General features: G+C 38.1%; 1 protein-coding gene across 1 annotated transcript in view; it reads left to right on the top strand.

Annotated features, from left to right (window-relative positions):
- Positions 1 to 23,382, top strand: part of MRTFA (myocardin related transcription factor A) — a 204,282-nt gene that overhangs the window by 68,627 nt on the left and 112,273 nt on the right. Inside the window, exon 6 of the mRNA XM_061206626.1 lies at positions 11,170 to 11,431. Coding sequence (XP_061062609.1) covers positions 11,170 to 11,431 — 262 coding nt within the window. The remainder of the gene's footprint in view (positions 1 to 11,169; positions 11,432 to 23,382) is intronic.

Raw genomic sequence — 23,382 nt, forward strand, 5'->3', positions numbered from 1 at the left:
CCCACCTCATGGTCTTTGAACTTGTACATGCTGTTTCCCCTGCATGGCTGGCTGCTTCTTGTCAAATTCTGGTAGCATCAGATTGTGTAGTGGTTAGAGAAGTGGGCTCTGAAAGCTGATTCTCTGCGTTCCAGTTATTTAACCTCTCAGTGCCTTCGTTTCCTCACCTGTAAAAAATTGGATAATATAAGTAAATACCTGTTAGTGTTGTGAAGGTTGAATACACACACATGCAGTGCCTCACACAGAGTAAGTGCTCATTAAGTGTTGGCTGTTATAAAAGTCTCAGCTCAGAAATCACCTCCTCAATGAGACCTTTTTTGAACATTTAAATTAAACATTTAAATTAACCTTCCTCCACCCCCCCATAATACTTATAGTTACCTGAAATTATTTTATTGTGTATTTATTTACTTTTATTTTTGTGTCTCTCTCACTATAATGTAAGCTCCATGAAAGCAGGAATATTTTCTGTCTCTTGCATTTCCAGTGCCTAGAACAGTGCCTGCTCAATATATATTTGTTGAGTGAATTAATGGAAGCCAGATCCACCCCAGAAGGTCTTCTTAGGTGACATTAAGACTGAAAAGCAGTTTGTGTCACTCAGTTAAAGGTGTTCCCATGTGTACCCAACACCATGAAGTTATGTTCTAAGCTACGGGTATCTGGCAGGGGCTTGTAGAGAGTGGTGTGGAGAGGTAATACAAAGAAAAGGAGTTGAGCCTGCAGATAAAATACATATCTTACTTTTCTTTATTTTAAATGTTTTTATTTATTTCTCCTGCTTCCAGCTGGTAAGTTCATGTCCTTTTATATAAGCCCTTGAGCTTACTTGTGTCTTTAAGTTTAGGGACAGCTGGTTGCCCCTCAGCATTATAAAGTTACAGCTTTATTGAGCTTCTTCTAAAATAGTGTGAGTAGAAAGTACCGATATGTAATTAGATACTCAGCTGTATATGATAATTTTAGGAGTCAGAGGGATGCTGTAAAACCAAAGTAGGCAATCTGAGACTAGGAATTCCTGAGTTATCAACAGAGTCAGGTATGATAGCAATTTCTCATTCCCTTATATCTATACCTCTGCCTTTTCCTCTTATTAATACTATCACTACTTTTTTTGTTTTCTGTTTTCTTCCTATTCTTGTATTCCTTTTTGTTTCTATCCTTCTACTTTCATGTCCATGTTTTCCTTCTCATGTACATGATGGAAACTCAGATGATGTTTCTATTATTTGGCTTTGGCTCCTGCACCCAGTACCCAGAATCAGATTGATCATCCTCTCAGATAAATGTCCTCCTTCTTTCTTGCCTGCTTCTTTTAGTAGAATCACCGTTCTAGCAGTCACTCTGGCTTAAAACCATGGAGTCATCTTGACACCTCCCTTTCTTCACCCCTACAACCAAACACAAACATGTCCTATCACTTATAAATTCTGTCTCATTCATTCAGCCTGAACTCAGCAAAGATTAGAGTTTCTGCTCTGTGCCAGGTATGACTCCATGTTGTGTGTGACAGTTCCCATCTTTCTACATTTGCTACCCAAATTCTGGATCTCAGTAAATTATACTTTGCCTAGTGAAAGTAGCTTCGTAACTTTTTTCCCAACTTCATATTCCTTTTATCCAATCCAGTATTTATTGCACTGCCAGATTAATTCTCTAAAACATGGTTTGACCATGTTATTCCCTACTTCTTTTTTTTTTAATTTTTATTTTATGTTGGACTAGAGTTGATTTATAATGTTGTGTTATGTTTCCTACTTCTTAGAGTGAAACTGAGCTTGCTGTTCCAGTCATATCTCATATAACTTGTACTTGATTGCCCTTTTAGAACATACTCCACACTTTCTCACATCCATGTTTTTGTTCATGCTGTTCTGTCTCCTGGAAGAATATAAGCTCCCTGAGGGCAGGAACTTTGTTTTATTCACTGTAGTATCCCCTAGCACCCAGAACAGTACCCGGCATGTAGTAGTTACTCAGTAGATATTTATCGAAAGAATGAATGAGAAATAAGTGAATCTTGTCAATACTACCTATTTAAAAAAATTTTATTGACGTATAGTTGATTTACAGTGTTGTGTTAATTTCTGCTGTACAGCAGAGTGACTCAGTTATATATATCCTTTTTCATGTTCTTTTCCATTATGGTTATCACAGGTTATTGACTATAGTTCCCTGTGCTGTACAGTAGGACCTTGTTTATCCATCCTGTATCTAATAGTTTGCATCTGCTAATCGCAAGCTTCCGACACTTCCCTCCCCCACGCCCCCTTCCCCTTGGCAACCACAAGTCTGTTCTCTGTGTCTGTGAGCCTGTTTCTGTTTCGTAATACTATCTTTTTTTTTTTTTAATTTATTTATTTTATTTATTTATTTTTGGCTGTGTTGGGTCTTCGTTGTTGCGCGTGGGCTCTCTCTAGCTGCGGTGAGTGGGGGCCACTCTGCGTTGCAGTGTGCGGGCCTCTCATTGCAGTGGCTTCTCTCGTTGCAGAGCACGGGCTCTAGGCGTGTGGGCTTCAGTAGTTGCGGCACGCGGGCCCAGTAGTTGTGACTCACGGGCTCCAGAGCACAGGCTCAGCAGTTGTGGCGCATGGGCTCAGCTGCTCCGCGGCACGTGGGATCCTCCCGGACCAGGGCCCGAACCCGTGTACCCTGCCTTGGCAGGTGGGTTCTCAACCACTGCGCCACCAGGGAAGCCCCTATTTATTTTTTATGACTCTTCCCAAACCTTAATATTACCTCTCTTAGGAAGCCTTTTCTGATCTTCTGAGTATTTCTATTTAAACATAAATACCTACCTGTGACAGAACCTTTTTCCCTTTTTTTTTCTGTATCAGTGCTGACTTTGATTGTGTACGTCATGTGGTTGCCATGAGATTAATATAGTCGGTAAATGAACAAATGTTTATTGAGTTCTTATTCTGCATCAAGTATGATATCTAGGTACTTGAGTCAAAAAGACAGTAGAATGGAATTCCTTTCCTCAGTGAACTTAACTGCCTAGTGGAGGATCAATCCATTTTAACAGTAGTAAAATTAAGCAGTGAGAAGCAAGCCTGGGATCTTATGGAAGCATAGCCTGTTGGAAGGGGTTGGATAATAGGGAGAAGGGGGTAGGTTGGGGAAGAAGAGGCAGTTCTAGGCTGTCACAAGTAGAAAGCAACATATGGTGGGAGCAGTGGGTACTTAAAGGGGAGTGTGAGAAATGAAGCAGGTACTCTGAAGGGCCTTGTACTGTTGGTATTGAAGAGGTAGTACTATATTGTTGCCTTTTATCTGTTTTGTTGGGATAAGAGGAAAAACTTGGATGACTGATTCCCTGTAGAATGATCAGGAGGAGCTGAAAACCTGAAGTGAGCAAAAGCTGTAGCTCCATGGAACTTTCTGAAAAAAATTACTTGGGAGGTAAGATTTTTGTTACGTGGAATGCCTTCCTACTTGATTGATAGTCTATATAAGCAATTCCAATTTGAAAATAAGTTTTTTCCTGAGAATTTGAAAGCATACTCTATTATCTCAGTTTCCAATGTTGATGTTAAGAAATGGGATGTCATTTATTGTGTCTCACAGTGTTGTGGGTCAGGGATTTGGGTGGGGCTTAGCTTGGGGGTTCTTCCGCTCCACATGGTGTTTGTTAACTTGGGTCCACATGGTGGCATTCAGCAAGTGACTGGGCATGCCTGGGGGGTGTCCAGGAGTATTCAGGCCTGACACCTTGGTGGGGAATGTCTGGAAGGCTAGTCTTAGCTAGATCCCTTTTCTTTTCAGTGTAGTCTTGAGACCTCTTCTTATGGTCTCTCCATCAGAGCAGTTGGACTTCTGGGAGTACAGTGCTCCCAAAGATCAAGGTAAAAGGTGCCAGTCTCCTTAAAGTCTAGACCTGGAACTGGCATAGCATCATTTTCACTGTACTGCATTGTTAAGGCAGTCACAGCCCAGCTCAGATTCAAGAGGAGGGGAAATAGACCTCACCTACCAATGGGAGAAGTGTCAGGGAATTTGCAGTCATCTTTAATCTGCCATGCCACTCTTCATGTGCTTTCTGTTGTTTTGAGTTAGATTTTATATTTTCTTGTTTCTTGTACTCCTTGGTTTTGGATTACTTCTAAGATGAAGAGGGAGCAGAAAGGCCTTTTCTTTGCCATCTGTAGTAGCCTGAGTAGTTTTTAAGACATCTGAAGATAATGGGGATGGTGGTAACAGAGATAAGGGCAGCTAGCTAGCCAAGGCTAGATGTTTTCCTCACCTTTCACTGTAGGATCTAGGACAGTACCTAGTACATAGTTAGCTCTCAGAAAATACTTGTTCTCAAATTCCTTTGTGTCAAATTATATATATATATATCTGTTTAGACAGTAAGAGTTTTAAAGATTTTGGTTTATCTGTTGAAGATAAATCAAGGAAAATAAGAGTAAAAATCTGTACAGTTGAAAAAAGATTCATTAATTGATTAAAAAACCACTTTTTATACAGAGAAATTTTTTTCAGAAGAGTAATATCATTTGGTTGCATGAAACTCTTTGTCATGGGTCATAATAAAAAATCATGTTAGTATATACTTTTTTAGAGTTATCAGCTGTCTGCCTGAGCTCTTCCATTTCTCTAACACATTTTGTGCTATTGCGTCTAGTTACATGTGCCGCTCGGCACCAGCAGAAGGCATGCAGCCCAAAAAGGGGGTGGGGTGGAGAAAAGATGAGGGAGAATCAAGCCAGCAAGAGAGGGAAACAGATGGGTTGTGGGAGATGACCCTGCCCCCATGTTGTTTTTGTTCTGGCTGCTACTGATTGTATGTGAATCAGCAGCCAAAAAATTGGAGTTGATGATCCTATGATGAAAAAGAAAATTTGATTTTGGACTCAGTAGAATTATAAATTTACAACACTAAAACATGATGCAGATTTTTTCTTTTGGTTATTTTAATTATCTTTCCTTTGAGACATTTCAGAAAGTATTTTGAGATATAACTCTTTAATTTTTCTAAATAATATATGTATAATCTGAGATGACTATTACTCTTTCAGCTTTTCTTTTTCATGCAAGTTTTACAGTAAATAAAATTTTAGGCATATTCAGGAACTGGTAGAGGAGACTTAATCCATGATGGCGATTCCTCAACATTTTTGGATCGTGTCTCTAGATGGTCAGAGTTTACTAGGACTTTCTCCTGTGGGCTATTTAAAAATGAGTAGAAAGTAGTATGTTTGCTAGAGAAATAAATCTTCCCAATGTATATATTTCATGCTAAATATTCTCTCTTTTCTTTTGTTAGTGCTTATACTTGACTTTTGTTTGGCTTATTTTCTAAGGTCAAGATTAAGGAAACCTTGCTTTATGTCTCACCAAGTCTTCACTTTGTTCTATGGAAGAATCTTATTTAAAAAAAAATTTTTTTTAAAAACATTATAAGAATGTTAGCAAACATACACCAATATAGAGAGAATAATAGTATAATGAATCTCCATATACCCAGTATTCAGCTTCAACAGTTACCAGTGTTCTGTCTCTCTTGTTTCATCTGTTCCTCCTGCCCCTTACAATTTTTTATGGGAGAATTTTATCGTAATACCATTTAATGTTAGCATTTTGAAAGGCTATATCCTGAAACTTTTGAAATCTTTAAATTAAATACTACTGTAGCATATAATTTGCCCAGTAAATATGTTTGGTAAACTATATAGGTATGTAAAATTTTTAAATGACCTCTTCAAGCCCTTAATGATCCTATAAATATGGAACTTAATCAGTTACTAAGCTATTAAAATAAATTCTGAATAGAACACTCAGTAAAACAGTTTTTCAAATTGCTTTTTCTTTCATTCTAGGCAGTGGCAGGCACAGTCATGGTCCAAGTCACTACAGAATTTAATGTTCCTTTCTTTAATCTATTAAAAATGTATGAGTTCTGAAAAAGATCACTTTTTAAACTTCTTCATTTTTTCTTTATGCCCAGCACTTGACTTGGGTTGACTTTCTTTTAGGGGTCATAGTCCACATTTTCTTTAAAAAAAAACTTTTTTTTAGAAGTACTGGTTATGTGCATTAAGTACATACCAGAATTACAGGTGCATGCAGTTTAACTTCAAACTTCATTAGAGAAATCATGACATCATGTGATGGATGGATCTTTGTTGTCTTTTGGGAGCAGTAACACATGTGAATGTCAGATCTCCAAATCTCAGCAATAATAATAATTTTCTAATTCAAAGTAATAGGAGGAAGGTTGTTCTGAATTACTGAAAAGTAAATTAAGGGACACTTTAAAGAATAGACAGTTTATTCTTTCAAGCTTAATGAATAATATGAGTTAGTTTAGTAAATTATTTCTTAAGTAGAGATCTTGCCAAGCCATTTAAAAATTATTGTGGTAAAAAACATATGATACTAAAGTTACCATCTTAATCATTTTTAAGTGTATAGCTCACTAGTGTTAAGTATATTCACATTGTTGTACAACAGATCTCTAGCTTTTTCATCTTGCAAAGCTAAAACTCTATATCCAGTAAACACTACTGCCAGGTCATTTTTAATGGAAAAATAGCTCATTTGAAATGAGAAGTATACATTTACATATTAACATTGTCTGTGTTATGTGCTAGTCTCTTTTGTAATCGTGTAAAGAATTATGCATTATGAGGCAGTATTTTAGTTTTTCTCTTAATCTGGTAAACACTATAAAATTGGTGGCACTCTTTTATCCTACCCCTCCCTCAAGTAGCTTAAAATATTTCTTAATCTCATACTTCATTATGGTATCACAGATATCAGTGAAGTCTGAAATAATGGGATTTTGCTGTTTGGTTAAGAACTTTTTATATGAAACTATGATTCTACCCCAGCAGTTTAATTGGAGTACTTAAGTGGAATGAGGTTTGCTGGTTCCTATCCTGACTTCCAAACGTTATTCTTAATTTTTCTGTATTTTTTCATACAGTCTTCTTGTATTGTTCAGATTTTCCTCAGGACTTGCCTGTCTTGGTCCCCAGACTGTCTTTAAATATCTTTCATTTGCTTCTGTCTTTTTCAGACAGGCATTTATCAAGTGGCTGTTAATGTGCAAATACTATTTGCAGGGTCTGTCTACTGCATACATACACAGTTGTTACCATCTCAGTTAAATTTCTCCATTTTCTAATGAGAGGTATGAACTCATATAATCTATAATGATTTAACAACTTTTTTTTCCAGTTTTATTGAGATATAATTGATATATAACACTGTGTAAGTTTAAGGTGTAAATAATGACTTGACTTACATATATTGTGAAATGTTTACCACAATAAGTTTTGTTAACAGTTATCATTTCATATAAATACAAAAACATTTTTTTTTCCTTGTGATGAGAACTCAGGATTTACTCTCTTAACAGCTTTCAGATATACCATGTAGCAGTGTTAACTCTACTTATCTTATAATTGGAAGTTTGTATCTTTTGACAACCATCATCCAATTCCTCCACCTCCCACCCCAACGGCTGGTAACTACAAGTCTGATCTCTTTTTTTATGACTTTTTTTTTTAAAAAAATTATTTAATTTATTATTTTTGGCTGCGTTGGGTCTTTGTTGCTGCGCACGGGCTTCTCCCTAGTTGTGGTGAGCGGGGGCTACTCTTCATTGCGGTGCGTGGGCTTCTCATTGCGGTGGCTTCTCTTGTTGCGGAGCACGGGCTCTAGGCGCGCAGGCTTCAGTAGTTGTGGCACACGGGCTCAGTAGTTGTGACTCGCGGGCTCTAGAGCGCAGGCTCAGTAGTTACGGCACATGCGCTTAGTTGCTCCGCGGCATGTGGGATTTTCCCAGACCAGGGCTTGAACCTGTGTCCCCTGCATTGGCAGGCGGATTCTTAACCACTGCACTACCAGGGAAGCCCCCATGAGTTTGTTTTTATTTTTGTTTTTCTGTTTGTTTTTTAGATTCCACATAAGTGAGATCATACAGTATTTGTCTTTTTCTGTCTGATTTATTTCACGTAGCATAATGCCCTCAAGGTCTGTCCATGTTTTTGCAAATGGCAGTATTTCCTTCCGTTTTGTAGCTGAATAATATTCCATTGTATATTAACAACTGTTTATTGAAAACCTGTTACTGTATGTGAAGCTACTTTTCCTAGGTCTTAAGGTGGAAGTTTTTTTTTTTTAAATAAATTTATTTATTTTTATTTTATTTATTTTTGGCTGCGTTGGGTCGTCTTTGCCGTGCGCGGGATTTCTCAAGTTGCGGTGAGCGGGGGCTACTCTTCGTTGCAGTGCGTGGGCTTCTCAATGCGGTGGCTTCTCTTGTTGCGGAGCACGGGCTTTAGGCGTGTGGGCTCCGTAGTTGTGGCTCGCAGGCCCTAGAGCGCAGGCTCAGTAGTCGTGGTGCACGGGCTTCGTTGCTCCGCGGCATGTGGGATCTTCCCGGATCAGGGCTCGAACCCGTGTCCCCTGCATTGGCAGGCAAAGTCTTAACCACGGCGCCACCAGGGAAGCCCAAGGCATTTTGATATTATCCTCCTCCTGCTTTCCTTTAGGACTCATTTAAGAGTGTTTTTTTTTTTTTTTTTAATTTATTTATTTATTTATTTATGGCTGTGTTGGGTCTTCATTTCTGTGCGAGGGCTTTCTCTAGTTGCGGCAAGTGGGGGCCACTCTTCATCGTGGTGCGCGGGCCTCTCACTATCGCGGCCTCTCTTGTTGCGGAGCACAGGCTCCAGACGCGCAGGCTCAGTAGTTGTGGCTCATGGGCGTAGTCGCTCCGCAGCATGTGGGATCTTCCTAGACCAGGGCTCGAACCCGTGTCCCCTGCATTGGCAGGCAGAGTCTTAACCACGGCGCCACCAGGGAAGCCCAAGGCGGAAGTTTTGATACTATCCTCCTCCTGCTTTCCTTTAGAACTTCATTTAAGAGTGTTTTGTTTTGTTTTTTTTAACTCACATCTCAGTGCCATCATCCATGTGCACATGTATGTGTGAGCACGCTCATATGTTTCAGGGTGGGGAAGGGTATTCAGGACTCTGTCCTAAGGAGTTTGGGTCTCAAAGGATTGTTAAATATCATAAAATTGAACTTTTTAGCCTGAAAAGGCTGCTGTTAAGGAAAGCAAATATTCTCTTTCAGGGTCAGTGGCAAAGAAAAGCCAGATGGATTAATCATGTATAACAGTTGTTTTTTCCCAGTACACATAGAGACATGGCTTAAATGATGGTAAGTCATAGGCAAGATGGGAAAAAATTCTTTGAAGTTCAGATTCTGGATTTTCTTGGTAAACATTTGTTATTTTTTAATTCCTAAAATTGTTCAAACCCTTAAAAAATTCTTTTCCCAAGGTTTGCCCATACTACTTCTTAGATTATTGAGTTCCTAATATATATATATTTTTTCTTTTGAACTTGCCTCACTTTCTTTCAGCATTTTTGGAGTAGAGAATCCTCCTTAATGTCTTTATTCTTCTTAATGTCACCCCCCCCTTCTTAATTGGTCTTATCTGATCTTTTCCATTCCATTTTACATTTTATGAAGAGCAACCAGAACTACAGTCACGTTTGGGCACATTATAGCCTTACATGAAGGTAGAATGTGATGGTCCTTTTAGTTTTCAGTGCCTTTCTTCATTTCATGGCTTTCCAATATTTTGTTGGTTTTTTAATCTGAAGCAGATTAAAGTCCTCACTGAAGTCTGCAGGGAACTCCTAGGTCCCCTTTTTAGATTAAGAATTATAGCTTTTTCATTATAAAAGCTATATGTGTGTTTTAGAGAAAATTTGGAAACTAAAGAAAGTAAAAATTTTCATAGTTCAAACAAACAAAACCCATTTTGTGTTTTGGTAAATTTCCTTATGGTCTTTTTTTCAGTGTATAATATTTTTATATGAGTATGCGTTTTTATATCTTTTTGTAAACTTAATTTTAGATAAACAGTTTCCACATTTTAATTTGTAAAACTTATTCTTAATAATTCCACAGCATTTTGTGGATGAATATAGTCTTAATTCCCTTAACCATTAATTCCCTTGTTGTTAAAAAGACTTTCAAATTATTTGTATTCTTTTTCATTTTTAAAGATCTTGTTCTTTCTCGGGTTGCCATGTGTTTTGTTTTTAGTATTCCATTCCTGGGTCCTGTGATTAAACATTCAGTTAGGTTAAAATATTTGAGCTAAAAAACAAAAACACTAATTTGAAAAGATACATGCCACCCCAGTGTTCATAGTGGCATTATTTACAATTGGCAAGATATGGAAACAACCTAAGTGCCCATCAACAGATGAGTGGATAAAGAAGACATGGTATATATGCACAATGGAATACTACTCAGCCGTAAAAAAGAATGAAATTTTACCATTTGCAGCAACATGGATGGACTTGGAGGGCATTATGCTAAGTGAAGTAAGACAGAGAAAGACAAATACTGTATGATATCACTTACACGTGGAATGTAAAAAATACAACCAACTAGTGAATATAACAAAAAAGAAGCAGACTCACAGGGAACGAGCTAGTGGTTACCAGTGTTGGGGGGGCAATATGGATGGAAGAGGAGTGGGAGGTACAAACTATTGGGTGTAAGATAGGATCAAGGATGTGTTGTACAAAATGGGGAATATAGCCAATATTTAAATGGAAAGTAACCTTTAAAAACTGTATAAAAATTTTTTTAAAAAAATTAAGCTAATATCCATTATCAAACAGACATCTCTATTTATATTTCTTTGTGGAATCTAGTGGCTTGGGGATTGTTTTCTTAAAGAAATTTTCTCCCCTGGATTATGCTGGTACAATATGATACTTTAATACCTTTTACTCATTAAGTATTATTTCACAAGATATTTTTCCTTAGTAGTTGGAAGGCAACATTTATCTCATAGCTATTTCTCCTTGACCACTATTTCCTTTTATCCCACTAGACACGTGTGTGTGTGTGTGTGTGTGTGTGTGTGTGTGTTGGATATATTTCAGTCGTACATTATCCTCCTGAGTGATATAGTTGAGGACACTTATTGGACTTGAAATCTCATGCACTCTGTGAGCATAGTAAAAATTTAATAATGATGCTAGTTTACTTTACAAAAAGCTTTTAAGAATAGTGGTAGCTCACCAGTACTATAATTTATAATAATTAGTATTCAGCATGTACTCAGTGGAATAGTCTTTTTTCCATAACTAAACTTTTTATTTCTCCTTCCATTTCCAGGTTGCCATCACGAAAGCCAAGGTGGATTTCTCCAGTGTAGTGTGCCTGCCCCCTTCCGTCATTGCTGTGAATGGGCTGGACGGAGGAGGGGCTGGCGAAAATGATGATGAACCAGTGCTGGTGTCCCTGTCCGCGGCACCCAGCCCCCAGAGCGAAGCTGTTGCCAATGAACTGCAGGAGCTCTCTTTGCAGCCCGAGCTGACCCTAGGCCTCCACCCTGGCAGGAATCCCAATTTGCCTCCACTTAGTGAGCGGAAGAATGGTGAGTAGATATGGAATTATTGAATTGCCTGATTTGAACCAAGGTCTTCATGTTTCTAATGTCATAGATCCTTACTTTATGTCTCTTGAAAGTTTCATATAATCTTAATATTTCTTATAAAATAGAGAAATGATAAGTTTAGGTGGTCATTGTAAGCCCAACATTTCCTGCCTGGGTTATCATAATTGGTTTCTGGGTTTTTTTCCTACTTCTTTGCTTCTCCCTATGTAATATTTCTCATTTTGTAAACCCATATACACATTTATGTAATACATGTATTAATTGGAGAGGGAGAACTATATTGTATGTGTTCTTCAGCAACTTGTGTTTATTGTTCAATATTTATTTTCCCTGTGAGTTATTAAAGGTATTCTGTAATTTCTTCTAATCTAATCTATGAATCACCGTTTATTGAATAGTTCTTCTTTTCCCTAGTGATCTTTTTTTTTTTTGGCCATGCCACGTGGCATGTAGGGTCTTAGTTTCCTGACCAGGGATCAAACCCATGCCCCCTGCAGTGGAAGCGTGGAGTCCTAACTGCTGGACCATCAGGGAATTCCCTTCCCTAGTGATCTTTAATGCCAGCTTTATTCTGTTTCTCTGTGTACAGGAGTTAGTTTTTGGGCTCTCTGTTCTGTTTCACTGATCTCTCTATTTCTGTGTCTTTACATCATTTTAGTTACTGTTGCCATCTGTTAGGACAGGTCTCTCCTTGCCTTTTTCTTCTTCAAAGTTGTTTTGGCTAATCTTGCCCTTTTATTTTTCCATAATTTTAGAATCAGCTTGTGAAGTTCTACAAGAAAACCCATTGGGGTTTTTTCATCCAACATTTTATTATGAAAAAACTCCAACATATGATGAAGTAGAGAGTTTTACACTGCACACCTTTATATCCACCACTCAGATTCTACCATTAACATTTTATAATATTTTCTTTATAGTAGATCTATCCATCCCACTGTCCATCAATCCACCTTATTTTTTGGATGCATTTCAAAGTAAATTGCAGACATCAGTATATTTCAATTTTATTGAAGTATAACGTTGATGCAGAATAACACAAATTGTAAGCATCCTGGTTGTTAAGTTATTACAGACAAAGTGAATACACCTGTGCGTACTTACTATTTAATAAAGAAATAAAATATTTCCAGCACCCCAGAACCACCCCTTGTGCTTCTTCCCAATCAGTACTCCCTCTTCCTGATCAGACGAAACTACCGTCCTGACTTTTAACACAATAGGTTAGTTTTGCTTGTTTCTAAACTTGATATAAATGGAATCATGCTGTATGGTGTTCTGTTGGTGGCTTCTTTTATGTTTTTGAAATTCATTTGGGTTGAATTGTGTGTGGCAATAGTTCATTTTCATTGCTATATAACCAATCCATTTTATGAATGTAATTTGTCCATTTTTACTTTTGATGGATATTTGGTTTGTTTTAGTTTGAGGCTCTTATGAATCATGCTGCTGTGAAGTTCTTGCTGGGATTTTGATTTGAAATATATTATTTATAGGTTAAGGGGGAGAATATACATTTTAAATATTGGGTCTTCCTGTCCATTAGTTAGTTTTATCTCTCTAGTTAAATAGGCTGTCCTTAGTATCTACCCACAGATTTTATAATTTTTTCCATAAAGGTCATGCAAATATTTTATTAGGTGTATTCCCTGGTATCTTTTTTGGGGGTAGACGTTATAAGTGGTATATTTTTATAAAATATTTTTTGACTCTTTGATACTGGGGGATAGAAATACCAGACCTTTTCAAAACTCCTCTGGCTTTTCTACATCTGTACCCTCTATTTGGGAAACCCGCCCCCCCCCCCGCCCAAACCCCACCCTGCCGCCTTCTTGCTAACTCTTACTTGTCCTTCAGTATTCTGTTCAGACATCACTCCCTTTGAGAAGCCTGTCCTCACTCATATTCAGTGTTAGGTGTCCCTCTTTGTGTTTGCCCAGTTGCCCTTTGTCTTCGTACTTCATCACCTGTGTTGTAATTGGAATTCTCCACTCAGTGGGCCTTTGAAAACTGAAATCAGACATTGTCACACTCCTCTCAGAACTCTTCAGTATCTTCTCATGAGGCTTATGATGAAATCATAGTTTTTACGACATGGTCCTGGTATCACCTCTCACCTGATTTCCTTTTTTTTTTTTTTGTAGCTGAAATCTATTACCTCACAGCTAACGCATGAACAACATCACCTGATTTCTTACCTCTGTTCCCCAGCTCACTCTGTTCCAGCCACACTTACTTTCTTGTTATTTCTTGAACATATCAAGTATGCTCCTGCCCCAGGGCCTTGATACTTGTGCTGTCACTGAAGTTCCTGCACAAATGTTATTTTCTCTGGGAGGCCTTTCTCTGCCTATCTTATTAAAATAGCACCTCCCATTACTCTCTATCCTGCTTTGTTTTTCTTCTAAGCACTTATTATGACCTGTGTGTGTGTGTGTGTGTGTGTTTGTACATGTGTGTATATATGTTTGTTGTCTGTATTTCCCCTCTCTGATAGTACATTTCATGAGTCCAGAAACTTTATTTTATTCACAGTGTTATTCAACTCCTGGCTCATAGTGGGCACCCAGTAAATATTTGTTGAATAAAGAGATGAATGGTTTACTTGTTTGTGGCAAGAACTCTGTTTTACATGCATAGTGGGAAATGTAATGGAAACTCACGCATTTTTTATTTTGGGAAATAGTGGACACTCAAGCAGTTTTCCTGTGTTCTTTTCCCATTTATAATTTCTACTTATTCACCGAAGGTGGCAGAAAGTTCAGCTTATTTATACGTTAAGGGGAAAGAGTCCAGAGGGACAAGCTGGAGACAGAAAAAGAGAAAGGATAACTGATGGAGCAGTGTTCCTGGGAGATGCAAGAGGATGGGATCCAAAGGCATTGGTTCTGCCTTGAGCGTGAGTGGGGACCAGCATTCCTCTGGGATGGGAGGAATGGCAGTGAAGGTGATGACAGACAGCAAACAGCAAAACTCTCATATCTTGGGCAGGAAGTAGAGAAAATTGGTGCTGACAGCTGTGATGGTCTCAGTGGAGTAGAAGGCAACTGTTGCTGTTGAGGCAGAGATGTTGGTGTATCTTCAGCCTTTCTCTCTCAGCTCTTTGCCATATAAATCAGCTGATTTTTCCCCCCATTTTGAACAACAGCAATTCTCTAACCTTCCCTTTAAAGTCAAGCTCCTGAAAGAGTAGTTTACAGTTACTGTCTCTCTACTTTCCCACATTCCAGAGACTTCACTGCATTCTGGCCTCTGTCCCTGCCTCTCTTCAGAAACTGCCATTGCCAAAATCATTAGTGCTCTTTTTGTTGTAGACCAAATAGGTACTCTTTATTCTATTTGACTTCTCTGTAGCATTTGCCATGGCTGGCCACGCCCTCTGACTGAAACTTTTCCTCCACTGACATCTGTGATACTACTCTTTACTGGCTTTTAAAACTCAGTCTTTCTAGCCACTCCCTTCTCTGCTCAGATCTTTTACTATCTTTCTCTACTCACCTCTTAAATTTTATTACTCTCCAGTGTTCAGCTCTAGAGCTTCCTTAACTTCTTACTCTGTATATTTACCTTGAATGGTTTCCCCCAGAACTCTGGCTTTAACCTCCATTATATGCTATTGATTCCATGTTATCTTTCCAGGCCAAGTCTCTGCCCTGAGCTCCAGACTCATATGCTTGGCTGTCTGTTGAACACCTTCACTGGATGTGCCACAGACTCAGTACGCTCAGAGCTAAACTCATCATCTTACTGCTGTTCCTACTGAATTCGTCATTGTAGAAATTGGCACCACCTTCTACCCAGATGTTCAGACCAAGGGGTTGCTTTGTTTTGTTTTCTTTCTGAATGAAAACTTTAAGGGTTTTATTTGTTTTATTATCAGATAAAGTATAGGAAAAAAGAAAATGAAAATTCCCTCATGATTATACAGTTCAGTGATAGCTAATGGCAGCAGTTAATATATTTTCTATCAGTTTTTATTTGTTCATTCGTTTACTTTTACACATATATACTCTATAAATTATTTTCATGTAATATTATTTTATGAGATTTTACTATATCATTCAGCTATATTAGAAAACATTTTTCCTCTGCTTGATATTTGTATTGTGTGTATACAACATTTAGCCAGTCTCCTGTGAGACCTTTACCTTGTTTTTATTTTTTTATGTTATAAATAATACTGCAGTGAACATCTTGGTATATAAATCTTGCAAGTAACTGTAGGACAAACTCCCAGAAGTGGATAAAAAGATAAGGACATAAAGAACATTGTGTCCTTCTGGTCACAAAAGTAACGTGTTTGGGTATGAAGTTTTTAATTTTTTAAAGTCATTATTTCCAAATTGTCCTCCAGAAAGATTATAACATGCTATTTTTAGAAGTAATTTTTTACTCCATTTCCTTTCTATCTCCTCTATCTTTCCTCCCAGCCACCAGTCACCAATTTTTGTAAATTCCACAATGGTCATATCTACTGAATTCATTCTTTTCTTGCCATCTTTACAGCTGCCACTTAGTTCAGACTCTTAATAATGTCATACTTGGATTACTGCAAGAATGGCCTTCTAACTGGTCTCTCCTTGTTTCTCATCTTGTCCCTATTGCCAATGGGGTGATCTTTCTAAACCATAAACGAGGCTACTGCTCTCCTGCTTGAAATCAGTTAGTGGTTCCCCATTTCCTCCCTTTATGCTCCTCATCTTGGCAAACCTTCATAGCCAGTTTCTGCCCTGCCTCTCATCTCCTCCCGCTCACAATAAAATATTTGGGATTTCCCACAAGAGACATTTCCACATCTCAGTTCCACTTCATGTCCTGTTTTTTCTTCCTGGAATGACCTTCATCCTCTTCTTCTGGCTAATGTTTTTTTCTAGTCAAGAACCAGGGTAAGGACTTCCCTGCTGGTCCAGTGGCTAAGGCTCCACACTCCCAGTGCATGCGGCCTGGGTTTGATCCCTGGTCAGGGAACCAGATCCCACATGCCTCAACTAAGAGTTTGAATGCCACAACTAAGAGTTTGAATGCTGCAACTAAAGATCCCGTGTGCTGCAATGAAGATCCCATGTGCCTCAGCTAAGACCCCAGCACAGCCAAAAACATAAATAAATATTAAAAAAAAAAAAAAAAAAGAACCAGGGTAAGGTGCTGCTTCCTTCAGGACTTCTTCCTTAGACTCCCAACTTAGGTTAGGGGTTTGCCCTTTGTGTTCTTCCTAAGTACCCTGTACATAATTATCTACTCATTTGTTATCACATTTGACTAGATGAGAAGCTTTGTGAAAGCAGGGATTATGTCTGTCTTATTTATTGTGGTATCCTTAGTGCCTAGCCAGAAACTAACGTACTAATCAATCACCAAGGGTGCTTGTTAAGTGCAGATTCTGATTCTGTAGATCTGGGTGAGGCCTGAGAGTCTGTATTTTAAAAAAAATTTTAATTTTTATTCATTTTTAAAATAAGTTTATTTATTTATTTATTTTTGGCTGCGTTGGGTCTTCATTGCTGCACGCGGGCTTCCTTTAGTTGCAGCAAGCAGAGGCTACTCTTCATTGCGGTGCGCGGGCTTCTCACTGAGGTGGCTTCTCTTGTTACGGAGCACGGGCTCTAGGTGCGCGGGCTTCAGTAGTTGCGGCTCGTGGGCTCTAGGGCATGTGGGCTTCCGTAGTTGTGGGGCACAGGCTCAGTAGTTGTGGCGCACGGGCTTAGTTGCTCCGCGGCTTGTGGGATCTTCCCAGACCAGGGATCGAACCCGTGTCCCCTGCATTGGCAGGTGGATTCTTAAACCACTGTGCCGCCAGGGAAATCCTAGACCAGAAGTTTTAACTACTTTTTTAAAGTTGAAGATCTCTATAAATTTGAAATTTTATGTATAAGTCCAGTGTGTAAAACAGCTGCTCCAGTTGACTGGAATCTGTATGGAGGAGGCAGAACCCCACTTACTTGGCATCCTGCCCCTCAGGCAGCTCTCGAAAGAGCACAAGTTGAAAACTTCTGATCTAGATCATCTATCTCTGTTAGTTTAAGCTATGTCAGAGCCAACCTCTTCAGTTTCTAGAATGGTTTCCTAACTGCCAGGAGCCCCAAATTGATTAATAGTGATCTTGCTTATAAGAGAATGTGGATACTTGAAACTGACAGACAAACATAACAGTCTGTACAGCATAATTACCATTTTGGCAGGAGAAAATAACCCCCCCCCCCGAATTGAAATTTTATTCAACATTAGAAAGGAAACAGTGGTGAAATACTGGTATTAGAATAATGCTGAAGGGGAGGGGAGGGGCTTAATAAAGAAATAATCTATAAGAAGTTTGATGACTACAGAAAAATACCTTATATGGTAGAATGTATGTCAATGGCCAAAAATACCAATTGCTTAGCAGAAATCATTAAAATAACTGTCAAAATCAGATTCTGTTGTTTTAGGGAGAAAATAGGAATTATTGATCAAGTTAAGAAAACTAGGAAGTTGCAGAGGAGCTGTTTCCCTGGTGAAGCATCTTACTGTTTTCTTTTTTGTTCCATCCAGCAGCCAGCAGGTGAATGTCTGGACAGGGGCATGTTGTTAGTATCTAGTTGCATTGCTTTCCTGGCCATAATTGGGTCTTCTGTTTGTGCACCTTAATGGTGCTTCTTCCTATCAAAAGGAGAAAAATGCTGGATGTACTGGTAAGAAAATCATTATTATATTTTACACTAGGTCTGCTTTGCATGGTTATTAGTAGGGAGGTAAAGGTAAGAGCAGAAATGGAAAATCCTTGAGAGGATTATGAAATTGGAAAGTGTGGTGTTCTAGAGCAAAATAAATCCTGCGCTTCGAGGTGCTTTTTCATGGATGGTGTACTGCGTGTTGAAAAGGTGGAGTGAAGTTTTACTTCTTCTCAGATCTCTTTCATTTAGAGGCATATCTTATATGGAAATTCATTGATTAAGCAAGGGTCCTTATGGAGCAATAGGCAGTCAAGGTCCTGACACCTCTATTTCCTAAACAGAGGAAGTTGGAACCCTACTGAGAGGAGATGCCTTAATCCAACCTTTATTGGCCTAATTGGAAAAAGTTGGCAGAGATGTTTCAAGGTGTATTTTAAAATATTACTCGTCTGTCTTCTTCTAGGCTGAGCACTTAGGTCTAAAAGATAAAATTGATGTACCTTTGGATCCTCTCCAAGCTGGGCTTGGAGAAGTCCAGAAGAATCTCTCTAATGATCTAACCCTACCCCCTTTGGCCAGCTGGCACACATTGAATGAATGTGTCATAATGGAAAATTCAAGTTTTACTTTGCTTCTTCCTTTAATGGCACAGTGCTCTTTGGCTTCTTTTCCTTACATATCTACCCCTTCTTTATACTAACTGATAACAGTCTTTCAAGTATGAATGAGTTTCAGCACTGGCTGAGACTGCATAAGGTATATTTTCAGGAGCCTCTAGGATGGGAGCTGAAATACCATTTACTCCTTTTTCTCATTGCAAATATATTGCATTTCAGTTACCTTATAGGCTTTTGTGGGCAGGCCTGAGAATTTTGCCATAATTCATATTTCATGGCCTTTGTGGGAAAGTATATTCCATATTCCAAATGATCAAATTACAAATGAACTTTTGGAATATAATCCATTTGTAAGTTGGGGACTTGCTTATATCCTAAGAGGTGTGCCTCTTGACGTTTGAGAATTATGGATTTAAGACACAGTGTATAGTAATTACATGGAATGCATTACTCAGAAGACATTATAGACAAAAGTTAGATAATTTAATGGATGACAAGTTCATAGATGTTTCTAAGAGAAAGCTGGCATTTTGGGGATTGTATTCTTGGCCTTTTATTTTATCCTTGACTTTTAAACTTTTATTTCAGGTCAGTCATTTGTACCTTCCTACAGTTCTGCTACTGTTCATTGCTGTGACCAGTATGGAAATTATTATTCAGCAGATATTTATAAAGTGCCTACAGTAAATGAGGCACTGAGGAAGACGTTGAAAGGTATACAGAAGAATAAGTTGGACCATAGCTACTAGTTTTTGCCTTCTCTCCTGTTCCTTTGATGAACAAACCATTAATTAGCTCTTTTATAAGAGCTAATCAATACCAAATTTCTTTGTTTTTCTTTCCCACTTTAGGTACTACAGACTAAATTTGGGGCTAGTCATCTGTTTATGGGGGATAATTTTGGGGGTCATAGATAGAGGTTGATACGAGGCAAAATTTTTGAAAATGGTGAGATTTACCTTTCCTTTTTCCTGCTTGGTCCCCTAAGCAACCCCCTAGATAGCTCTCCTGCACTTCTTGTGTTCTAGTTAACAAATCCATGTTTGGTTCTTAAAGCCAATGAGAACTTTGTAGGACTTGAATTTTTGTATTTTGCATTCTCATTATTGAGAAAGTACTTTTCTCCAACCCACCAAGGATTGAGTAAATAAAAACTTGAAATATCACCCACAAGAAATTACTTTTATCTACACCTGTAGGAACCTTTACTTCTGAATCACAGATTGTTCATGATCCAACAGATATGAATATACTTAGAGAACAATGGGACAGAACATTTGAAATTAGATCTACATAGCTGAAAAAGCTTCTTACACTAATTGCCCCCCCACCCTCAGTATTAGATTGGTGATATATATTTTACCATTCATGTCTTTTTTTCTTTTTTTGGGGGGGCGGGGGAGGATAATAACATATATACAGAAGAGTGCATAAATCATGATAGTTTACAGAATAACCATAAAGCAAAGAGCAGTGTAACCACTACTCAGCTCAACAATAGCTCATTGCAAGCCCCAAGGAAGCCTCCCACATGCTCTTCTCTGATTACAGCACCGTCTCTTCTTCATAGGAGTAACCACTATTCTGACTTCTTGAAAATCATTTGTTTTACCTACTACAAATATATCCCTAAACAATATAGTTTAGTTGAAGTTTATGTGAACAGAATGATTCTGTATTCTTCTTTTGTTCAGTACATGTGCTATTCATTTATGCATACGGCTTTAGTTTATTCATTTTCATTACTGTATAGTGAATGCTGCCATGGAAAATTATTCCCTAATTTAAAAAAATCCATTCTTCTGGTGAACATTTGGGTAGTTTCCAGGGTTAGGCTATTACAATATTGCTGTGAATGTTCTTTATGTATCCTGGCGCATGGGTACATGCATATATACATAGGAATGGAAAGTCCTATACCTATATATAGTAACACAAAATTACTAGATAAGATTAAATTCTTTTCCAAAGTGGTTGTACCAGTTTATATACCCTCCAGCAGTTTATGAAAGTTCCCACTGCTCCATATCCTTACCAACACTTGGAATTGTTGGATTTTTAATATTTACTACTCTGTTGGTTATGTGAAGGTATCTTATGATGTTCTTGATTTTCATTTTACTGTTTTCTAATGAGGTTAAACATCTCTTCTTATACGTACTAGCCATTTGGATTTCTTTTGTGAAATGCCTAGTGACATTTTTTGCCTATTTTTTCTACCAAAGAACTAATAGGAGTTCTTTGATATATTCTGAATACTAGTTTGTTGTTGCTTAAATGTGTTACAGGTATCTTCTCACACTCTGTGATTTATCTTTCTCATTCTCTTTATGGTATCTTTTAATTAAGGATTTCTAATTAGTTAGTGAGTTTTGTATCTTAATTTTTTGTATGGGGGTAAGGTAAGGCCCAACCTGATTTTTTTTTCCAAATGGATTCTTATTTATTCATTTATTCATTTATTCATTCATTCATTTAAAATATTTATTTATTTATCTTTGGCTGTGTTGGGTCTTCATTGCTGCATGCGGGCTTTCTCCAGTTGCTGCAAGCTGGGGCTGCTCTTCATGGTAGTGTGCGGGCTTCTCATTGCGGTGGCTTCTCTTGTTGTGGAGCACAGGCTCTAGGTGCGCGGGCTTCAGTAGTTGTGGCACACGGGCTCAGTAGTTGTGGCTCGTGGGCTCTAGAGCGCAGGCTCAGTAGTGGCACACAGGCTTAGTTGCTCCGTGGCATGTGGGATCTTCCCGGACAAGGGCTCAAACCCGTGTCCCCTGCATTGGCAGGCGGATTCTTAACCACTGCGCCACCAGGGAAGTCCCGGATTCTTATTTATTGAAAATAATCTTCTTTCCCACTGATCAGCAGAGCTACTTCTTTCATGTATCAGGGACTTGCCTATGTGTGAGTGTGTTTCTGAGCTCCTGTTTATTTCCACTGGTCTGTGTGTCTGTGCTTGTACCAATACCTCAGTCTTGATTATGGTAACTGTAGTTAGTCCTGTTCTATGGGAGAAGTAAGTCTTCCCATCTTTTTCCTTTTCCAAGAGTCTTTTTCTTGGCTTATTCTTGGCCCTTTGCATTTCCATATTAATTTTAAAATCACTGTGGGATTTTGATTGGAATTGCATTAAATCTATAAACCAATTTGGAGAGAATGAGCATCTTTAGAATATTGTGCTACAAATGTGGTATTTTTCTCCATTTATTTAAGAAATTATTATTATTATTTGGCCATACCCCACAGCTTGTGGGATCTTAGTTCTCTGACCAGGGATTGAACCCCTGCCCCCTGCGCTGGAAACACAGAGTCTTAACCACTGGACCACCAGGGAATTTCCTCTCCATTTATTCAGATTTTCTAAATCTCTCAGTGAGGTTTTACAATTTTCTATGTGGTGGTTTTACATATCTTTTGTTAGATTTATTTTCAGAGGTTTCATAAGTTTTAATGCTGTTATGGTATCTTTAAAATTTTTTTCACTTTCTAACTGTTGTTGCTGATCCCAAATATTTTTCTGGAAGAAATAACAGATGCAATTTGTATGTGTCTGTTATCTGCTTTGCTGGGTGGGATGGGAAGAATTATGTAAAGAGAAATGAACAGGAGAGAATGTTCACTTCGACATAGTTGTTCCCCTTTCATAGGTTTTTCTCCTTTGTGTAAAATTTGGGAAGTACTCATTTGTTTTCCATATGTGTAGCCTGTGGAAGAAAGGGCAGATAATGTATTTTTTTTCCTGTAAGAGTACACTGTATCCTTTCATGCTTTAGTGTTGCACAGGAGGTACTAATTAACTGCTGGGAGAAGTAAAAATTTTGAGTGGGCAGTTTCTGATCCAAATCACATTATTTTCTTGGGGAAAGGAAAGATTTGTTACTTACGTTCCTCAGGAAGCCTGGTTGTCAAGGGTTTTTTAGATTAGCCAATGTGAAAATGCCCGAATCTTAAGCAGGCTAGTTCATTAAGCAATTCTGCTTAAAATGTGATGTAGAGAATTTCATAACCTATTTCATCTCAGTACTGAGAGATAATCAATTTCCCATTCTTGAGTATTCATCAAATGTTGTGCTAGGCTCCTGGAGAACAGATACCAGATAGAATCTCCCTCTTAAACAAACAAACAAACAACACACACACAAATAACTCCCATCTTCCAGAGAAAATTCTTATTAGCACATGGTTTATTTCCTGCTAGTTTTCTTCCAAATGTATGTTTTAAAAATAACTGAGCTAATACTATAGACTCAATTGTGTGTCCTGCTTTTTTTCACTTAGCACTGGAGCTTAAGCTTTTTTAGTCATTGAAATACTTCTTATAAGTAGCCTTTTAATATGTGTAGAACTTCCATTCTGTGCCATCATTTATTTCATTTCCCCACTGATTGGACATTTGAATCATTTTCTGTTTTTCACACTTACACTAATATTTGGATAAACATTTTAAAAGCCTTTTCTGCATTTTTAGGTTATTGAGGTTCTCAGAAGTGAAAATATTGGCTTAAAGAATTTGACCGTTTTAACATTGAAAAAATTTATTCAGTGACTATCGAGCACCATCTGTATGCCAAGTATTGGAGAGACAGTAAGGAACAAGACAGATAAGGTTCTCATTGTCATGGAGTTTACAGTTAGTGAAAGACAGAAAGATTAAACAAAGAGTTAC

The sequence above is a fragment of the Eubalaena glacialis genome, chromosome 11 (assembly GCF_028564815.1).
Source record: "Eubalaena glacialis isolate mEubGla1 chromosome 11, mEubGla1.1.hap2.+ XY, whole genome shotgun sequence".
NCBI classification, from domain to species: Eukaryota; Metazoa; Chordata; class Mammalia; order Artiodactyla; family Balaenidae; genus Eubalaena; species Eubalaena glacialis.